This window comes from Plecotus auritus, assembly GCF_963455305.1.
Source record: "Plecotus auritus genome assembly, chromosome: 3".
Taxonomy (NCBI): Eukaryota; Metazoa; Chordata; class Mammalia; order Chiroptera; family Vespertilionidae; genus Plecotus; species Plecotus auritus.
In genome coordinates this window covers 135,757,676-135,778,553 of record NC_137772.1, presented here as the reverse complement: position 1 = coordinate 135,778,553, position 20,878 = coordinate 135,757,676, and the positions used below count along the sequence as shown (strand labels likewise).

The 20,878-nt window shown below is 40.9% G+C and overlaps 3 protein-coding genes across 4 annotated transcripts in view; all 3 read left to right on the top strand.

Moving 5' to 3' along the window:
* Nucleotides 1-18,192, top strand: part of MRPL42 (mitochondrial ribosomal protein L42) — an 85,582-nt gene extending 67,390 nt beyond the window's left edge. Inside the window, exon 6 of the mRNA XM_080659750.1 lies at nt 16,893-18,192. Within this exon, the coding sequence (XP_080515876.1) occupies nt 16,893-16,899 (7 nt within the window). The 3' untranslated portion in view covers nt 16,900-18,192. The remainder of the gene's footprint in view (nt 1-16,892) is intronic.
* SOCS2 (suppressor of cytokine signaling 2) overlaps nt 16,893-20,878 on the top strand; it is a 105,401-nt gene continuing 101,415 nt past the window's right edge. Inside the window, exons 1-2 of the mRNA XM_080659734.1 lie at nt 16,893-16,975; nt 18,026-18,192. The gene's annotated coding sequence lies outside the window, so the exon portion shown is untranslated. The remainder of the gene's footprint in view (nt 16,976-18,025; nt 18,193-20,878) is intronic.
* Nucleotides 16,893-20,878, top strand: part of LOC308243895 (peptidyl-prolyl cis-trans isomerase A-like) — a 52,141-nt gene continuing 48,155 nt past the window's right edge. The window contains exons 1-2 of one of the 2 annotated variants that reach the window (XM_080659751.1): nt 16,893-16,975; nt 18,026-18,192. The gene's annotated coding sequence lies outside the window, so the exon portion shown is untranslated. Of the gene's footprint in view, nt 16,976-18,025; nt 18,193-20,878 lie in introns of those variants that run through there. The other variant, XM_080659752.1, reaches the window with a different exon arrangement.

Sequence of the window (20,878 nt, the reverse complement as noted above, 5' to 3'; positions counted from 1 at the left end):
CTTTATGCCTATGATCCACTCTCTCGTTTTCTTCTTTTTAAAACAGTCTCTTTAAGATTTCTTCCATTGCTGGTTTGGTGGTAATGAGCTTCTTTAACATTTTTTTTTATCTGGAAAGCTTTTTATACACCTTCAATTTTAAATGATAGCCTTGCTGGATGCAGTAGTCTTGGATTCAGACCCTTGCTTTTTATTACTTTGAATACCCCATGCCATTCCCTTCTGGCTTGATGTGTTTCTATTGAGAGGTCAACTGACATTCTAATGGAAACTCTTTTAAAATATACACATATATTTTATTGATTTCAGAGGGGGAGAGGGAAAGAAAGATAGAAACATCAGTGATGAGAGAGAATCATTGATTGGCTGCCTCCTGCATGCCCCACACTGGGGACTGAGCCTGCAAGCCAACCATGTGCCCAGACCAGGAATTGAACTGTGACCTCCTGGTTCATAGGTTGACAATCAACCACTGAACCACACAGGATGGGTGGGAACTCTTTTGTAAGTAATTTTCTGTCTCTCACTCACTGCCTTTAAGATTCTTTGTTGTTCATGTTTGCCATTTTAATTACGATGTGTCTAGGTGTGGATCTCTTTGAGTTCATCTTATATGGGACTCTATGCCTCCTAAACTTGTGTGAGTTTTTCTTTACCAGGTTGGGGACGTTTTCTATCATTATTTCTTCAAACAGGTTTTCTGTTCCTTGCTCATATTCTTCTCCTTCTGAAATTCCTATGATGCAGATGTTACGTGTTATGTTGTCCCAGAGCTTCCTTAAGCTATCCTTGTGCTTTTAAATTATTTTCTCTATTTGCTGCTCTAATTGGGTATTTCTTTCTTTTTTAAAAATATATATTTTTATTGGTTTCAGAGAGGACGGGAGAAGGAGAGAGAAAAACATCAAACAAGTTCAGGAGGCACAGAGTCCCATATAAGATGAGAGAGAATAATGGATTGGCTGCCTCCTGCACGCCCCACACTGGGGATCGAGCCTGCAGCCTGGGCATGTGCCCTTGACTGGAATCGAACCCAGGACCCTTCAGTCCACAGGCTGGCATTCTATCCACTGAGCCAAACCAGCTAGGGCTGGGTTTTTATTTCTACTTTGTATTCCAAATTGCTGATTCGATCCTATGCTTTATCTAGTCTACTTTTAATTCTTTCCCATGTGTTCTTTATGTCAGAGACATTATTCTTCATTTCTCTCTGGTTCTTGTTTATGGTTTCTTTTCCTTTTTCATGCTGTTGTAATTTTCACTAAGTTCCTTAAACATCTGTATATTCATTACTTTGAACTCTATGTCTGAGAGGTTGTGTGCCTCCATTTCATTTAATTCTTTCTCTAGGGACTCCTCCTTTTCTTTCATTTGTGGGTTATTTCTTCGTCTCCCCATTTTATTTTTTATTTATTTTTTATTTTTTTAATATATTTTTTATTAAGGTATTATATGTGTACATATCTTACCATTGCCCCCCCCCACTCCCATACATGCCCTCACCCCCCAATGTTTTGCATCCGTTGGTTATTCTTATATGCATGCATATAAGTCCTTCGGTTGATCTCTTATTTCCCCCACCTCTCCCTAACCTTCCCGCTGTAATTTGACAGTCTGTTTGATGCTTTACTGCCTCTGTATCTATCTTTTTGTTCATCAGTTTATAATGTTTTTTATTATCCACAAATGAGTGAGATCATGTGGTATTTTTCTTTCATTGACTGGTTTATTTCACTTAGCATAATGTTCTCTAATTCCATCCAGGTTCCTACAAATGCTAATAATTCCTTCTTTTTTATGGCAGCATAGTATTCCATTGTGTAGATGTACCATAGTTTTCTGATCCAGTCATCTGCTGACGGGCACCTAGGCTATTTCCAAATCTCAGCTATTATAAATTGTGCTGCTATGAACATAGGGGTACATATATCCTTTTGATTAGTGTTTCTAGTTTCTTAGGATATATTCCTAGGAGTGGGATTACTGGGTCAAATGGGAGTTCCATTTTCAGTTTTTTGAGGAAACTCCATACTGTTCTCCACAGTGGCTGCACCAGTCTGCATTCCCACCAGCAGTGCACGAGGGTTCCTTTTTCTCCGCATCCTCGCCAACACTTGTCGTTTGTTGATTTGTTGATGATAGCCATTCTGACAGGTGTGAGATGGTATCGCATTGTCGTTTTGATTTGCATCTCTCAGATAATTAGTGACTTTGAGCATGTTTCATGTGTCTCTTGGCCTTCTTTCTGTCTTCTTCTGAAAAGATTCTATTTAGGTCTGTTGCCCATTTTTTTATTGGATCATTTATCTTCCTTTTATTAAGTTGTATAAGCTGCCTGTAGATGTTGGAGATTAAACCTTTATCAGTGATAACATTTGCAAATATGTTCTCCTATACAGTGGGGTTTCTTGTTGTTTTGTTGATGGTTTCTTTTGCTGTGCAAAAGCTTTTTATTTTGATGTAGTCCCATTTGTTTAGTTTCTCTTTGGCTTCCATTGCCCTAGGGGCAGTATCAGTGAAGAAGTTCTTTCGGCATATGTCTGAGATTTTGCTGCCTGTGGATTCCTCTAGTATTTTTATGGTTTCCGTCTTATATTTAAGTCCTGTATCCATTTTGAGTTTATTTTTGTGTATGGTATAAGTTGGTGATCTAGTTTCATTTTTTTGCATGTATCTGTCCAATTTTCCCAACACCATTTATTGAAGAGACTGTCTTGACTCCATTGTATGTTCATGCCTTCTTTGTCAAATATTGATTGCGTATAGTGGTTTGGGTCGATATCTGGATTCTCTATTCTATTCCATTGGTCTATATGTCTGTTCTTGTGCCAGTACCAGGCTGTTTTGAGAAGAGTGGCTTTGTAATACAGCTTGAGATCTGTTATTGAGATCCCTCCTAATTTATTCTTCTTTCTCGGGATTGCTGTGGCTATTCGGGGTCTTTTTTTATTCCAGATGAATTTTTGGAGAGTTCTTTCTAGGTCTGTGAAATATGCCGTTGGTATTTTATTGGGGAGTGCATTGAATCTATAGATTGCTTTGGGTAGTATGGACATTTTAAAGATGTTGATTCTACCAATCCATGAACATGGTATGTTCTTCCATCTGTTTACATCTTCCTCTACCTCTTTTTTCAGTGTCCTGTAGTTTTCCGCATATAGGTCTTTTACCTCCTTGGTTAAGTTTATTCCTAGGTATCTTAATTTTTTTGGTATGATGGTGAATGGGATTGCTTTTTTAGTCTCTCTTTCTGTAAGTTCACTATTGGTGTATAGAAATGCCATAGATTTCTTGGCATTAATTTTGTATCCTGCTACACTGCTGAATTCATTTATTAAGTCTGTTAGTTTTTTGATGGAGTCTTTCAGGTTTTTTATGTACAATATCATGTCATCTGCAAATAAGGACAGCTTTACTTCTTCTTTTCCAATTTGGATGCCTTTTATTTCTTCTTCTTGTCTAATTGCAATGGCTAATACTTCCAGTACTATGTCAAACAGGAGTGGTGAGAGTGGGCATCCCTGTCTTGTTCCTGTTCTTAGGGGAAATGGTTTTAGTTTTTCCCCATTGAGTATGATGTTGGCTGTGGGTTTGTCATACATGGCTTTTATTATGTTGAGGTATGATCCTTCTATTCCCACCTTGTTGAGAGTTTTTATCAAGAAAGGGTGTGGGATTTTGTCAAATGCTTTTTCTGCATCAATTGATACGACTATGTGATTTTTATCTCTCAATTTGTTTATGTGATGTATCACGTTAATTGATTTGCGGATATTGTACCATCCTTGCATTCCTGGGATAAATCCTACTTGGTCATGGTGTATGATCTTTCTGATGTACTGCTGGATCCGATTTGCTAGAATTTTGTTGAGGATTTTGGCATCTACGTTCATGATGGATATTGGCCTATAATTCTCTTTCATTGTGTTGTCTTTATCTGGTTTTGGTATTAGGGTGATGCTGGCTTCATAGAAGGAGCTTGGAAGTGTTCCTTCCTCTTGAATTTTTTGGAATAGTCTGAGGAGGATAGGTTTTAGTTCTTCCTTGAATGTTTGGTAAAACTCTCCTGTGAAGCCGTCTGGCCCCGGGCTTTTGTTTGCCGGAAGCTTTTTTATGACTGCTTCAATTTCTTCCATAGTTACTGGCATATTGAGCTGTTTAGATTCTTCCTGATTGAGTTTTGGAAGGTTACATTTTTCTAGGAATATGTCCATTTTCTCCAGGTTGTCCAGTTTGTTGGAATAGAGTTGTTCATAGTATTTTTTAACAATCCTTTGTATTTAGGCGGGATCTGTTGTTATTTCACCTCTTTCATTTCTGATTTTGTTTATTTGGGTCCTCTCTCTTTGCTTCTTGGTGAGCCTGGCTAGAGGTTCATCAATCTTGTTTATCCTTTCAAAGAACCAGCTCTTGGTTTTGTTGATCTTTTGTGTTGTTTCCTTGGTCTCTATGTCGTTTATCTCCACTCTGATCTTTATTATTTCCTTCCTTCTGCTTACACTGGGCTTTTCTTGTTGCTCTTTTTCTAACTCTTTGAGTTGTAGGGTTAGGTAATTTATTACCATTGTTTCTTGTTTTTTGCAGTAGGCTTGTAGAGCTATGAACTTCCCTCTCAAGACTGCTTTCGCTGTGTCCCATAGATTTTGGATTGTTGTGTTTTCATTGTCATTTGTTGCCATGATGTTTTTTATTTCTTCCTTGATCTCTCTGGTAACCCAGTCATTGTTTAATAGCATGCTGTTTAGTCTCCATGTGTTTGATTTTTTTGGATTGTTTTTATTGTAGTTGATTTCCAGTTTTATGCCACTGTGGTCTGAGAAGATGCTTGATATGATATCTATCTTCCTGAATTTGAAGAGACTTTACCTATGTCCCAACATATGGTCTATCTTTGAAAATGACCCATGTGCACTTGAGAAGAATGTATATTCTGTGGCTTTGGGGTGAAATGTCAATTGATTCCATCTGGTCTAGTGAGTCATTTAGGATTGATGTTTCTTTGCTGATTTTTTGTTTAGAGGATTTGTCCAATGGTGATAGTGGGGTATTAAAGTCTCCTACTATGATTGTATTGCCGTCAATCTCTCCCTTGATATCCTCCAGGAGATTTTTTATGTATTTGGGTGCTCCTGTATTGGGTGCGTATATGTTTACCAGAGTTATTTCTTCTTCTTGGATTGCTCCCTTTAGTATTATGAAGTGGCCTTCCTTAGCTCTTGTTATGTCCTTCACTTTGAGATCGAATTTGTCAGATTTAAGTATTGCTACCCCAGCTTTTTTTTCATTTCCATTCGCCTGGAAGACCTTTTTCCATCCCTTCACCCTCAGCCTGTGTGCGTCTTTTTTTTCTGAGGTGGGTTTCTTGTAGACAGCAGATATATGGGTCTTGTTTTCTTATCCAATTCGTTACCCTATGTCTTTTGATTGGGGCATTTAATCCATTTACATTTAAAGTTATTATTGATAGGTACTTATTTGTCGCCATTTTTATTCTTTACCTCTGTGTTCCTTCTTCGCTTCCTATTTCTTTTTTTTACAGCAGACCCTTTAGCAGTTCTTGTATTGCTGGTTTGGTGGTAATAAATTCCCTTAGTCCTTTTTTGTCTGTGAAGCTCCTGATTTCACCTTCAATTTTGATTGATAGCCTTGCTGGGTACAGTATTCTTGGATTCAGACCCTTCCTTTGCATGACTTTATATATTTCATTCCATTCCCTTCTGGCCTAATGAGTTTTGGTTGAGAACTCAGTTGCTAGTCTGATGGGGGTTCCTTTGTATGTAAATTTCTGTCTCTCTCTTGCTGCTTTTAAGATTCTTATCTTGTCATTGGTGTTTGCCAATTTAATTATGTGCCTTGGCGTCAGTCTTTTGGGGTTCATTTTGCTTGGGACTCTGAGCTTCTTGGATTTGTGTGGGTTTTTTCTTCCCTATATCAGGGAAGGTTTCTGTCATTATTTCTTCAAACAGGTTTTCTATTCCTTGCTCAGCTTCCTTTCCTTCTGGAACCCCTATTATGCGGATGTTGTTTTGTTTTGTGTTATCCCAAACTTCCCTTAGGCTCTCCTCCTGTTTTTTAATTTTTTTTTCCAGAAGCTGCTCTACTTGGGTATTTTTTCCCATCTTTTCTTCTAGCTCACTGATGTGGTCCTCTGCTTCTTCTAGTCTACTCTTGATGCTTTATATTGAGTTCTTTACAGCAGCGATGTCATTTTTCATTTCTTCTTGGTTCTTCTTCATTTCCTCTTGGTTCTTACTCATATTGTCGAATTTGTCTTCCATTCTTTTCAGCCACCTTATGACCATTTCTCTGAATTCTTTCTCTGGCAGGTTGATTGCCTCCATTTCATTTACTTCCTTTTCTGGTGATGCCTGCTTTTCTTTCATATGCAGGCTGTGTCTTTGTCTCTCCATGGTCTCTCTTCTCTGGATGTCTGGTTATGTAGTTCTCTCTCTCCTGCATTGATTTAAAGGCACAAAATACAACACAACCAGGTACAACTCACAAGGCACTGAACAGAAATGTATTCACGATATTAATAACCTCCAATAAAGGTGACCACCAGAGAAAGGCAAATTAGCGGATAGGAGAGAAAGAGGAAGAGGAAAAAGAAAGAAAGTAAGAAAAAAAAAGCAGTGTCAAAATGAAATTGGAAAAAGGAAAAAAACAAGTAAGAGAGACAAGAAAGAGACTAAGAGCAAAAGGGGAACAAACTATATATATGGGGAGAAAACTCCAATAGAACAACCACTAATCCCAGCAAATGCCAGCAACAAGTACCTGGGGATTAATACAAACTACAACACCAACTAATATCAAGTGAGGCAAGGGAAAACAGAAGCAAAAAACAAACAAAAACAAAGCAAACAAATAAACAAAAAAGAATAAGCAAAACTATATCACAAAAAAGCATAAAAATTCGATATAGTCAACATTCAAGCAAACAACAACAAAAGGACAGAGAGAAAAACAATTTTTTTGCATAGTTAAGACAGCAAAGAGAGAGGTGTGTATGGACTTGGAGCAGGGGATTGTAGATTAGATATGTAAGTAGGATGAAATTTTATCAGGGGGTAAACAGAAAGAATAGGGAAAATCTAAAGCAGGAAAGGGGTAAGATAAACAGGACACCAAAGGGGAAATGTTAGGAAGAGAGTGATGGCATAAAGGTAGAGTTGAGACAGAGTAAAATGATGCTAAAGGAAAGATGAGGAGAAACCAAGATGGCAGCATAGGTAAACACCTAAACTGCTGCCTCGCACAACAATTTCAAAACTACAACTAAAAGAACGGACACCATCCAGAACCACAGGAAAGCTGGCTGAGTGAAAATTCTGCAACTAGAAGGAAAGAGAAAAGCTCACAGAGAATTGGAGGTACGGCAAAGGGTCTTTGTGCATGCAGAGGGAAGGGTGGCTGAGAGCCTGGCTGACTTTCTCTGGCAGAAGGAGGAAGGAAGCCCCTGACCGCACTGAACCCCAGTTCTTACTGCACTGAACCCCAGTTCCTGGCAAGCCCCTGGGGACCCATGCTCTTACGGGGGGAGTCTGGACTCTCGGGCGGAGACTCGGGAGCTGGGGAAGGCAGAGGTCTGAAGGTGCGCGCGTGCCAGTGCGTACAAAGGCTGCGGAGGTTGCCACAGGCTTTCCCTAGTGGAAGGGAGTCGGAGGCTCCTGACTGCACTGATCCCCAGTTCTGACTGCACTGGACCCCAGTTCCAGGCGAGCCCCTGGGGACCCACGCTCTTGTGGGGGGAATCTGGACTCTCGGTCAGAGACTCGGGAGCCAGGGAAGGCAGAGGTCTGAAGGCGTGCACGTGCCAGTGTGCACAAAGGCTGCGGAGGTTGCCACAGGCTTTCCCTAGTGGAAGGGAGTCAGAGGCTCCTGACTGCACTGAGCCCCAGTTCTGACTGCAGTCAACCCCAGTTCCAGGCGAGCCCCTGGGGACCCACGCTCTTGTGGGGGGAGTCTGGACTCTCGGGCGGAGACTCGGGAGCCGGGGAAGGCAGAAGTCTGAAGGCGCGCGCGTGCACGCAAGGGCAAGGCTGACGGGAAGCCAAGACTGTCTGCTCCGCCCTGAGACTCCACCCCATCCAAGCTGAGCACAGAAGCTATTGCAGTTTGGCAAGTCTAATCCTATAAGGCTGTCTCAAGCACCGAGCTTCTCCCAGCATAGACACAGCTGATCCTTACACCAACTGGCCCGGAGGTCAATTCCTCCCAGTGATACCAACAACAATCAAGACTTAATTACAACAAGGCTGTACACACAGTCCACAAAGGGGTGCACCAAGAGTGTCCACCTCAGGTTAACTGGGGAGGCCGAACCACTGGGCCATATAGGAAACCTAGCACACAAATCTACCCTACCAACTCAGGGAAGCAGTGAAAATGCGGCGTCAACGAAACAGATCACAAATGAAAGAAATGGAGGAAAACAAACGACTGGATATAGAATTCAAAACCACGGTTATAAGGCTTTTCAAGAATATCCTAGAAAAGGCTGATAAATATAACGAGACCCTCGAAGATATGAAAAAGGACCAACTAGAAATCAAACATACACTGACTGAAATAAAAAATATTATACAGAGACCCAAAAACAGACTAGAGGAACACAAGAATCAAGTCAAAGAATTGAAATACAAAGAAGCAAAAAACACTCAACCGAAAAAGCAAAAAAAAAAATCCAAAAAGTTGAAGATAGTGTAAGAAGACTTTGGGACAACTTCAAGCATACCAACATCAGAATTATGGGGGTGCCAGAAGAAGAGAGAGAGCAAGATACTGAAAACATATTTGAAGAAATAATGACCGAAAACTTCCCCACCTGGTAAAAGAAATAGACTTACAAGTCTAGGAAGTGCAGAGAACCCCAAACAAAAGGAATCCAAAGAGGACCACAGCAGGACACATCATAATTAAAATGCCAAGAGCAAAAGACAAAGAGAGAATATTAAAAGCAGCAAGAGAAAAACAGTTAATTACCTACAAGAGAGCACCCATACGACTGTCAGCTGATTTCTCAACAGAAACTATGCAGGCCAGACGGGAGTGGCAAGAAATTTTCAAAGTGATGAATAGCAAGAACCTACAACCAAGATTACTCTACCCAGCAAAGCTATCATTCAGAATTGAAGGGCAGATAAAGAGTTTCACAGACAAGAAAAAGCTAAAGGAGTTCATCACCACTGAACCAGTATTATATGAAATGCTGAAAGGTATTCTTAAAGAAGAGGAAGAAGAAAAAAGTAAAGATAAAAATTATGAACAACAAATACATATCTACCAACAAGTGAACCTAAAAATCAAGTGAATTAAAAACCTGAGGAACAGGATAATCTGGTGAATATAATAAAATCAGGGGCATAGAAAGGGAATGGAATGATAATTCTCAGGGGGAAAGGGGTATGAGGGGTTCATGAAGAGACTGGACAAAAATCATACACCTATGGATGAGGACAGTGAGGGGGAGGTAAGGGCAGAAGGTGGGGTGGGAACTGGGTGGAGGGGAGCTATGGGGGAAAAAGGAGAAACAATTGTAATAATCTGAATAAAGATTCATTTTAAAAAAAAAAAAAGGAAAGATGAGACTAGAATGTAGAACACTAATCCCAAAGGAATATAAAGAGAAAATAAAATTATACTTAAAAAAAAAAAAGGTAAAATAGTAGTAGTAATGATACTGATTGAAAATAAAAATTTAATAATTAAAAAGGTAAAATCAAGTAAGGAAAAAAGAAAAAATATTAGTTTCTTGAGTAAAAGATGCAAAAAATGAAAATAAAATTATAAAAATAAAAATAAAAAAATAAAATGTGCAGTAGTGAAGGACATTCACTTCCTCTATTGTTCTGTTTGGCACGCCTGTTTCTCAGTCCAGACAATATTGCAGTTCCCTGCGTTCCACTGGTCCTCAGTGTTGTAAGCCAGTCCCGATTTTTAAGTAGGCGGTGTGTCTTAATTTCTCGTATTCCTTTATTTTTGATTACACAAGAGTCAATTTGTGATTCAGCCCCTGGGTGTCAGTGTTTCTGGATTCACTTCCGGATCTCTTTGGCCTCTCTAGCCTGTATTGACATCCTTCTTTCCCTGTGGCACTCAATACCGGTTTGTGGAAGTGGGCTGCCTCAGAGCTGGCTCTCCGATGGTCACTCCCTGCTCTGATCCTCAGGTTCCAGAAAAACACTTTTCCCTGCAGTCTCCCAGGGTGTCCCCAACTGGGTGATCCTATGTATTGGGCTTAGTAATCAGAAGCAAGGATTTGAAGAGGAAAAAGCCCATGTGTGCGAACAATGGTCCTGCGCGCAAGTCTAAGCAGCCGGCACACCTTTGAAATTCTTAGGCTGTCCCTGCACGTCAGATCAAAATGGGTTGGTTTTTAGAGATCCCTTCTGTTAGCAGCTCTGAGGACCCCCTTCCACATTCACGGATCCTGCCAGCCCCAACAGCCACGGATTTTTCTAGGCACATACTTCCCTGGTCCTCCAGCTCCCGCAAAACGCGCGTTCCTCTCTCCCGCCGGGACCAGAGACCTCACCTTATCCCAGGCGAAATCTGACCTTTCCATGATGGAGTGTAGCGCTCCTCTGAATCCGCGTGTTTGCACCAATTGGGGACCGGTGTTCTGGGGCTCGCAGCTGTTCCGTGGGTGCCACAGTTGTGGATTTTCAGTCTTCTGATAAGCTCCACTTTCCCTTTCAAGATGGCGCAGTCTCCGCGTCTGAGCCTGTAGCTCCGGGAGGGCACCCAGCCACAGTGGGGGCTGCCGGGTCAGGGGAACCCTGTCTAGCAGTCCCTCACCTTCTCCTGGAGTTTAGCTGTCCCTTAACTTGCCAACAAACACTCCTCGTGCGACCCTCAGCTGTTCTTTCTTTCTGCTCCGGGACAAGGCTCGGAACACATCTGTCTATTCCGCTGCCATTTTTTCCCCCTTTTTTAAATTTTTTTTAAAAATATTTTTTTGTTGATTTCAGAGAGGAAGGGAGAGGGATAGAGAGATAGAAACATCAATGATGAGAGAGAATCATTGATCTGCTGCCTCCTGCATGCCCCCTACTGGGGATTGAGCCTGCAACCCAGGCACATAACCTTGGCCAGAATCAAACCCGGGACCCTTCAGTCTGCAGGCCAATGCTCTATCCACTGAGCCAAACTGGCTAGGGCCATCTCCCCATTTTAGCTGTCTCTTTGTATTTGTTTCCATGTATTAGATAGAATTGTTATGTCTCCTAGTTTTTGTGGGATGGCCTTATGGAGAAAGTGTTTTGAGGGTTCCAGTGGTACAGTCTCTGATATCCTGAGCTGGATGCTATAGGATTGCCCCTTCTGTGCATTATTTGTACTCTCCTGTTGTAATGGGTACTTTATTATTGACTGGGAGCCCAGTGCACAAAATCGCACAGCTCTGCCCACCCATCCGCTGCCCTGCCTTGACACCCAAACCTCTCCACGCAGAACTCCAGTGCACCTGGCCCAGCCCCCAACCCCTCTGGCCTTCTCTGACCGCTTCAAGCCCTGCCCTCAGTCCCTCGAGTCGCCTTGGGCTAGTCCTATGTTATCTGGGCGCCTCCCCACTTCCGCCCCATCTCCGGAGCAATGCGGTGGCTCCGCCCCGTCATGGTGTCAGAGGAGAGCATGGAAGCCTCCCACCTGCTGCGCTGTGCCCCTTCCCCTGGCAGGTGGGCAGTGGAGCGCTCTGAGTGCGAGCAGTGGGTGGCAAAGGACTGGTGAGAGGGGTGCTATAGGCTCTCACCCCCGCCCTCCCTGGCATGGGATGGTCCCGCCTCCTCTGGGTGCCTCCCCGCTTCCACCCTGTCTCTGGATGTCCCATGGTGTGTGCAGGCAGCCTCCTGTTGATAGGAGCTAATAAAGAGCTAATATGCTAATGGTCCAGTCGTTATGCATTACGGCATCCCAACCGTTAGCATATTAGCTCTTTATTAGTATAGATGTCTATTCATGGGAGGGATCGACCCTCTGACTTGCTGACAGTGAGGTTTAACCCCAATGTCATTGAGCCAGCTGTTATATCTGTGCTGACAGAACAGAACAAGACACTATAGAACTGAACCAAATATGCCATGGATATAGACAAGAATATATTACAAGGATGGTCACTGCTGCATTATATACAACAGGAAGAAATTGGAAATGGTCTAAATGTTTAACAAAAAGAGAATGACTAAGTGAATTATTAGGCTGCTTATAAAATATGATAAAAATTTCTAGTGAAAGAAGCACCTAGAATAGGGTCTGAAATATTGTAAGCACTCAGTAAAATATTTGTTCAATCAATACATGAATGAATTACTTTTATAACCAGAAAAAAATGATTTAAATATCTGCCAGAAAAATGAAGGGTAACATTTAACAACAACAACAACAACAAAAGGGTTAATACTTCTGGAAAAGCATTTTACAAGGGGAAAAGAAGAAAATAATTATCCCCCCCCAAAAAAAGACCCCAAAAACTTGATCTTTAAAATAGGCCAGTGGAATGCCTCTTTTCTAGGATATTTTAGATGAAAACAGTATCCAACAGTGGGGTGCTTTCCTCTAAAATGAGATTCTATTCACTTAATAGTTCTTGAGCACTGTTTTTGTGTGCTAAAATTTTTGCTGAGATGTTGGTTTGAGGAATTTTTCTAATTTAAAAGAATTTTTTCCTTTTACTCTTTTGTTAGGTGAAGAGTTGGAAATATTTCTACCTCATTAAACACCACAGTTCCAAAGACCCAGACAGAGCACCTGCCACACGAGCCTGATTCCTACTTTTGTTCTCTAAAGACTGGCAGCTGTGGGCATTCTTGAAAGTGTTTGCCTGGTACATTGATAACTGGCTTTTTATCAATCTGCACTTCAGCTTCTTATTCTTAAACTAGAGGCCTGGTGCATGGATTCGTGCACCAGTGGGGTCCCTCAGCCTGGCCTGCGGGGATTGGCCGAAACCAGCAGTCCTACATCCCCCAAGGGATGTAGTAGTGTGGGAAGTGGCAGGCGACTGGGGTGGAGCTCGAGCCTGGGCTGGGCGCCATGCCACTCCTGCTCATCCCGGCCCCGCTGCGCCTGCTCGGTAGGCTCGATGCTGCTCGCTGCAGTCTCTGTGCGCCCGTCTTAGGGCGATACTGGCTGCCCATGACTGCAGGCTCATGCCCAGTCAGTCCCGATGCCAGTCCCGATCCCGGTCCTGGTCCAGATGGGGGAGGGGCATGCAGGGGGAGTGTCCGTGGGAGAGGCTCACGCCAGTGCAGCTGCGCTCGCCAGCCATGAGCCTGGCATCTGATGCCCATTGGTCAGCTGAGCGATGCTCCCACTGTAGGAGTGCACTGACCACCAGGGAGCAGCTCCTGCATTGAGTGTCTGCCCCCTGGTGGTCAATGTGCATCATAGCTACAGGTTGAGCAGTTGAGCGGTCAAGTGGTCAAACTGTTGCTTAGGCTTTTATATATATAGATATAAAATTCAACCAAACCAGATATAGGGCAAAGAGAGAGAGAGAGAAGAGGAGTGATGTAGAGAGAGAGAAGGGGAATGGTGGGAAGAGGTGCAGAAAGAAAACCAACAAAAAGATATGGGTTGGAAGCCATACTCTGAGCCAAGGGCTACACTTGGTAAGTGGAAATTAGGAGTCCACCTGCTATAGGAGTGTTTCAAAATTAAGATCCAGACAGAGCCACAAGGTCCAGTCAGCCCTTGGGATGTGTGGGTTCTGAAGCAAACTACACTGTGCTTCACTGTGTGGGAAGACAGAGCTTCAGGAGTTGAAGGGAAGCATTATACTTTTGGAAAGTAATAATTTTAGGATAAAAGTATTATAACAAGAAGACATGATAGTGCTTACAAAACATTAAAATGTCTTAATTGTGCAAATTTAACAAAAACATGTACTCTTGTGAACAAATTGTTAGGACTTCTCCTAGGGACTTTACCAGATAGAGGCCTTGAAACTTACGCTTCATTATCTCTGAGATAACCCCACTCAGACCATGCCTACCCCTAGCATTTTTCTGCAGGTTAAATCAAACTAAAGTTAAAGGCAGCCAGTGGGATGAGTAGAAGGCAGAAACTATAGAAAGGTCACAGTGGGGACTCATCACACACATTCCTATTCCTTTTGTGAATGTTGAACTCTTGAGCTGGGAGATGACCTAGGACATGTTTGGTCTTCTGGAGAATACATAAAGGAGTTTTGGGCTAAAGATCAGGCCTTCATATGTGAGCATTTGCACAAACTGGGAACCCAGTGGAGAAGAGAATGTGACTTAGGAGGGCAGAGGAGTTACTTGGAGGGGAGAGAGCTGGAAGATAGTGCCGTGCCCAGGCACCTAAGTTTGGGATCTCAAGGACTACTGTCAACCAGGCACTCATTGCTAGCTTTACAATTCCTTCCAGCTGGCAAATGGGGAACTTTTACCATGTTTCTCAGTAGAGAGGATTACACACATGAAAAAAAAAACAAAAAACCAAGTTGCCTTTTGGATGGTCTAATGAACCTTAAGTACTGGGGCAAGCCATATGATTGGGAGTGAGTGGTTGATGGAGGGTTGGTAGAGAACACTCCTGCTGCTCCAGAAACTCCCCAAGGTGGGAACAACAGAAACAGTGAGAGCATTAAGTGGGTGCTATCCCTGGATGGGTAAAGTGGGGAGGCAGGGAGAACCCTTGAATGAACTATAAGATCAAAACATTTAGGTAAATTAAACACACAGACTTATCAAATAATGCATATTGTATAAGAATACACAGTAACAAAAGGAGACATTAAATACATTCGAAGGGCCCAGCCAGCGTGGTTCAGTGTTTGAGCATCAACCTATGAACCAGGAGGTCACGGTTTGATTCCAGGTCAGGGCACATGCCTAGGTTGTGGCCTCGATCCCCAGTGGGGGTGTACAGGAAACAGCCGATCAATGATTCTCAGAATTGGTCTCTCTCTCTCTCTCTCTCTCTCTCTCTTCCTCTCTGAAAAAAAAAATCTATTAAATACATTAGAAGGGCTGCATATGAGAGAACGTTGGTTAGGACTAAGAATGAAGGTTGAAAAGAAACATGCTACTCAATGACTCAGTCCATAATAAACAATCAAACAAACAAAAACTCCAACAGCGATGGGAGAATGTCAACTTTTTGTAAAGTGTGAGATTCCCAGTAATAGCACTGGGTGTGATCTGCAAAAGCAGTCTCAGACTCCCAAGGTTGTGGGCTTTAGGAAACAAGGGCTGCCCATGTATGAGAATAGAAAGGATAGGTTTAAAAATGGCTTCATAGTTTTTTGGGAAAAAGATTCTGTTTTTGTTTTCTTAAAAAATGCAAACAACATAGATTATTAAATGAATCTAATCCATGCAAAGTACTTAAAAGAATACTTGACACATAACAAGCCCTCAATAAATGTAACCAAAAGAACCAGAAATCCTACCACCCAGAGATAACCACAATTATGATTTTGGTAAATGTGCTTTCTAGGAAATATATCAATTTACTTATTCAATTGTATATCAAATTTTACATAATGTTCTGAAACCTGCTTTCTTCATACAACATGATACTGTAAAGACCAGTTCATTTCTAGGAATATAAACATCTCACTCTAAAGTCTAGAATGTATTCCATTGTATAGATAGATGTATAGACATACCTTATTTTATTACACTCCCTTTATTGTACTGCACAATGTTGTGTTTTTCACAAATTGAAGGCAAGAACCTCTACCAGCAAAAGGATTATGACTTAAGGCTTTATTGCAATACTTGCTTTATTGTAATGGTCTGCAACCAACCCCACAGTATCCCTGAGATGTGCCTTATTTAAATGTGTCCCCAACTGCTGGACATTGAAGCTGCTTCCAATTTTTATTATCTATAACATTGCTGGAGCACCCACAAATAACTGTAGTTTCATACCTGTTTGAATATCCCCTTATGGTAAGTTATTGAAAGGGAATTGTGGGGTCAAAGAGTATACACATTGGATATTTTGATACTGCCAAGCTGCTCTATAGAAAAGTATTTGGTGTCTGTGCCCCATCAAAGGTATATGAGTGTTATGTTATCTCTCAACAAAGCGGGGTGTAGTTCTTTTCAATCTTTGCACAACTGCTGGGTGAAAAATGGCTTATTGTCAATTATATTTACTTTTTAAAAATTAGTATGATGGCTAATTTTATGTGTCAACTTGGCTAGTCTGTGGTGCCCAACTTTTGGTCAAACAGGGGTCTAGATGCTGCTGTGAAGATATTTTTTAGATGAGAGTAACATTTAAATCAGTATATTTTGAGTAAAACAGATTACCTTCCATAATGTGGGTGGGCCTCATCCAATCAGTTGAAGAAGGCCTTAAGAGAAAAGACTGAGGTCAGTTTTCCCTGGGTCTCTAGCCTGCTCACCTCCTCTGCATATTTTGGACTTACCTGCCCCCACAACGCATGATCTAATTCCCTAAAATAAAGCCCAATCTCTATATACACATACAACCTGATGGTTTTGCTTCTGTGGAAAAACCTGACTAATATAATTAGTGAGATTGCCCAGCTCAAATATTTATTGGCCATCTGTATTCCTTTTCTCTCCTTTTCTTTTTCTTTCTTTTTTTTTTTCTTCCTAAAAATTATCTCCTTACCAGGGCCTGAGTCTTTTTTTAGCCCCTTTGCTCATGCCTGATGTGCGGTAATGTGACCAGGGGACTTCCAAAGTGAGGAAGTCTGGTTTATATTCCCCAATTGTTTGACTAGGTTATGGGAATAAATAGACTGAATAAATAAATAAATAAATAAAGCCAACTAATTGAGAATGCTGCTTAACTAAGGGAACTTATTTTAAAGACCAGTTCCTCCTTCATTTATCAGTTTACAGCTGAATACAGAATTTCCTGTTGTTTCTTTTTTCCTCTCCCAGCAGTTGATGTCATCATGGCCATCCAGGAGAACAATTTCCTACAGTGATGGAAGTTTGCGATGTCATTGGGATTACAAAAGCTGGCAAGGAAATTTGCTATCAGCACTTATTACCAGAAATTACAAAGGAAATTAATGTTAAGCTTTCTGGGAAAGATGAAACTTAAAATTTTTCTTATTATACAAAGAAATGTCCTCTGTCTACCAGAGAGAGAACAACCTACAGCTTCAAGGTATAATTAATGAGGGCTGCTGGAAGAGATGGAGGGTCCTATTTTGGTGAGCTAAGTATCTGTGCCAATATGGTAATTATCTTATTCTGGAGATTGGTGACTGTAATACTGTTGTAATTAACCTAGTTATTAATACCTGGAAAGGAGCAAAGGGAGAAGACAGCCATTATAGGCCTGTCATTTGGACAGCTTTACTAGGGAGCTGCAAATTTACACTCCCCAGGGTCCAATGAAGGGGAGATAGACACATGCCCAGGAAAGTTGGGGTGACAGAGGAAGGTGCTTGTTGTTAGTAACTCTTAAGAACAAATGTCTTTGACTAAAATGGGTGTGGCCACTGCAAGGGCACGAAATTTGGGATATTTAATCTCGTGAACAAAGGAGTTCTCTCTCTGGTGCTCTTGTGCTCTTACTGCTCTTGGGACTCTTATATATTAGAGTGCGCTCTCCTGAATTTGCCCAAATGGCCCATAGCCATGTGAACCCCACACACAATGGACTGATGCACTGCAGCTAGCCTGATGCTGTACTGGACTTGGCTCCTCCACTGAAACCCCACTTACACTTCTTCCAGGACTGGATTAAGGGAAATAGGACTTTGGAAACCCAGAAGTTTAATTCCACACACACACACAAAATCACCCTCTCTCCTATGTGAGTCTCAGAAAATTCTTTTTCTTGAGATCTTGTAAGGACTCCACCCCCAGCAGTACCCAATGGGGAAGGGTGTCCTGAAGAAGCTATGAAATTTCCTACTTTCTATATCTAGGTCAGATCTCCTAAGCAGAATTTACTAGCCCCCACCCATTGGAATGAAGCAGGATGTATTAGTGTTCAGTGGATGCTAACAAATTACCACAAGCTGGGTGTCTTAAAACAACCGAAATTTATTTTCTTACAGTTCTGGAGGCCAGAGATCCAAAATCAAGAAAGTCAGCAGAGTTGGATTGGAAATCACATCCTAACTACATTGAGTTACTGCAAATAAAAGCAATACTGTTTCCAGATGGAGGGGAGCCATGCAGCTGGGCAGACTCAACACCAGATAAGGACTGCAGGGGAAAGATGGTGAGTTCCATTTAGACATGCTGAGATATGACATAGATGTTGACATATCCAAGTTGTGATACCCCCTGTCCATTAAATTTGGCAGCAGGTTTATAATTTCTAACTTCAACAAATATACTTTTAGTGGAGTGTGGAGCAGAAGGACTATTGAGGGAATTGAAAATTGAATGGGAATTGAGGAAAGTTGTGATGGTGATGGCAGAAGCCAAAGAGAATTAACCCAGTGACTCTAAATGACTCACTAGATCAGATGGATTTAATTAACATTTACAGAACATTTCACCCCAAAGCTGCAGAATGTACATTCTTCTCAAGTGCATGTGGGACATTTTCAAAGATTGACCACATGTTAGAACACAAAACAAGTCTCTACAAATTCAAGAAAATTGAAATCATATCAACAGTCCTCTCAGATTACAATGGGATGAAATTAGAAATCAACTACAATAAAGGCACTAAAAACATTCAAACACATGGAGGCTAAATAGCATGTTATTAAACAATGAATAGGTTACCAATGAGATCAAGGAAGAAATAAAAAGCTTCCTGTAAACAAATGAAAATGTACACAGAAGAATCCTAAATCTATGGGACACAGCAAAAGCAGTCCTGAGAGGAAAGTTCATAACACTACAAGTCTACCTAAAACAAAACAAAACAAAACAAAAACATCCACAAGAACAATTAATAATAAACTATTTAAACCTACAATTTAAAGAATTAGAGAACAACAAGAAAAGTAGAAGGAAGGAAATAATAAAGATTAGAGCAGACATAAATTATATAGAGACTAAAAAAATACTAAAAAAAAAAAATCAATGAAACCAAGAGCTGTTTCATTGAAAAGATAAATAAGATTGATGAATCTTTAGCCGGACTCATCAAGAAACAAAGAGAGAGGACCCAAACAAATAAAATCAGAAACAAAAATGGTAAAGTAACAACTGATACCACAGAAATACAAATGATTATAAGAAATTACTAAGAACAACTATATGCCAACAAACTGGAAAACCTGGATGAAATGGACAAATTCCTAGAAACATGAAACCTTACAAAACTGAATCAGGAGGATTCAGAAAACCTGAATAGACCAATAACAACTGATGAAATAGAAGCAGTAATCAAAAAACTCCCAGCAAACTAAAGCCCTGGCCTGGACAGCTTCACAGGGGATTTTTACCAAACATTCAAAGAAGAACTAACACCCATCCTTGAACGATCCCAAAAAATCCAAGAGGAAGGAACACTTCCAAGCTCTTTTTATGGAGCCAGCATTATCCCATTCCAAAACCAGATAAAGAAACTACAAAGAAAGAGAATTATAGACCAATATCCCTGATGAACATACATGCTAAGTCCTCAACAAAATATTAGCAAATCAGATCCAGCAATATATTTAAAAGATCACACATCATGACCAAGAGGGATTTATTCCAGGGATGCAAGGCTCATACAATATAAGCAAATCAATAAATGTGATACATCACATAAACAAACAGAATGACAAAAATCATATGATTATATCAATAGATGCAGAAAAAAAGCATTCGACAAAATCCAACAGCAATTTTTAAAAACATGTTTTTATTGATTTCAGAGAGAGGAAGGAAGAGGGAGAGAGAGATAGAAACACTGATGTTGAGAATCATCAATCAGCTGCCTCCTGCACACCCCCTACTGGGGATTGAGCCCACAATCCGGGCATGTGATATCACTGGGAATTGAACCTCAATCTCCTGGTTCATGAGTGGATGCTCAACCACTGAACCACACTGGCTGGACCCAACACACATATTTGATAAAAACTCTCAGCAAAGTGCAGATAGAAGGATCAGACCTCAACATAATAAAGGCCATATATAACACACCTACAGCCAACATCATACTCAATGGGAAAAACCTAAAACCATTTCCCCTAAGAACAGGAACAAGACATGGTTGTCTGCTTTCACAAGTTTTACTCAACATAGTACTGGAGGTCCTACCTGCAGTGATCAGACAAGAAGAAAAAATAAAAGGCATCCAAATTGGAAAGAAGGATGTAAAACTCTCATTATTCACAGATGACATGATATTGTACATAGAAATCCCTAAAGACTCCACCAAAAAACTACTAGATTTAATAAATGAATTTGGCAATGTAGCAGGGTACAAAATTAACACCTAGAAATCGATGCATTTAAAAAATATATTTTTATTGATTTTTCTAGAGAGAGAGGAAGGGAGAGGGAGAGAGAGATAGAAACATCAGTGATGAGAGAGAATCATTGATCATCTGCCTCACACATGCCCCTATTGTGGACCAAGCCCCCATACTGGGTAAGTGACCTGACCGGAAATCCAATCAGTGACCTCTTGATGCATGGGAAACGTTCAAATAACTGAGCAACACTGGCTAGGCTATATGGCATTTTTATATACCAATAATGAACTCTCAGAAAGAGAAACTAAAAACAAACAAAACAACCCAAAAACCAATCCCATTTACCATTGCAACAAAAAATTTAAGGTAAAATTAGGAATAAACTTAATCAAGGAGGTAAAAGACCTGTACTCTGAAAACTACAGGACATTGAAAAAAGAGAGGAAGATATAAACAAGTGGAAGAATATACCATATTCATGGACTGGTAGAATTAACATCATTAAAATGTTCATACTACCCAAAGAAACTCAATGCAATT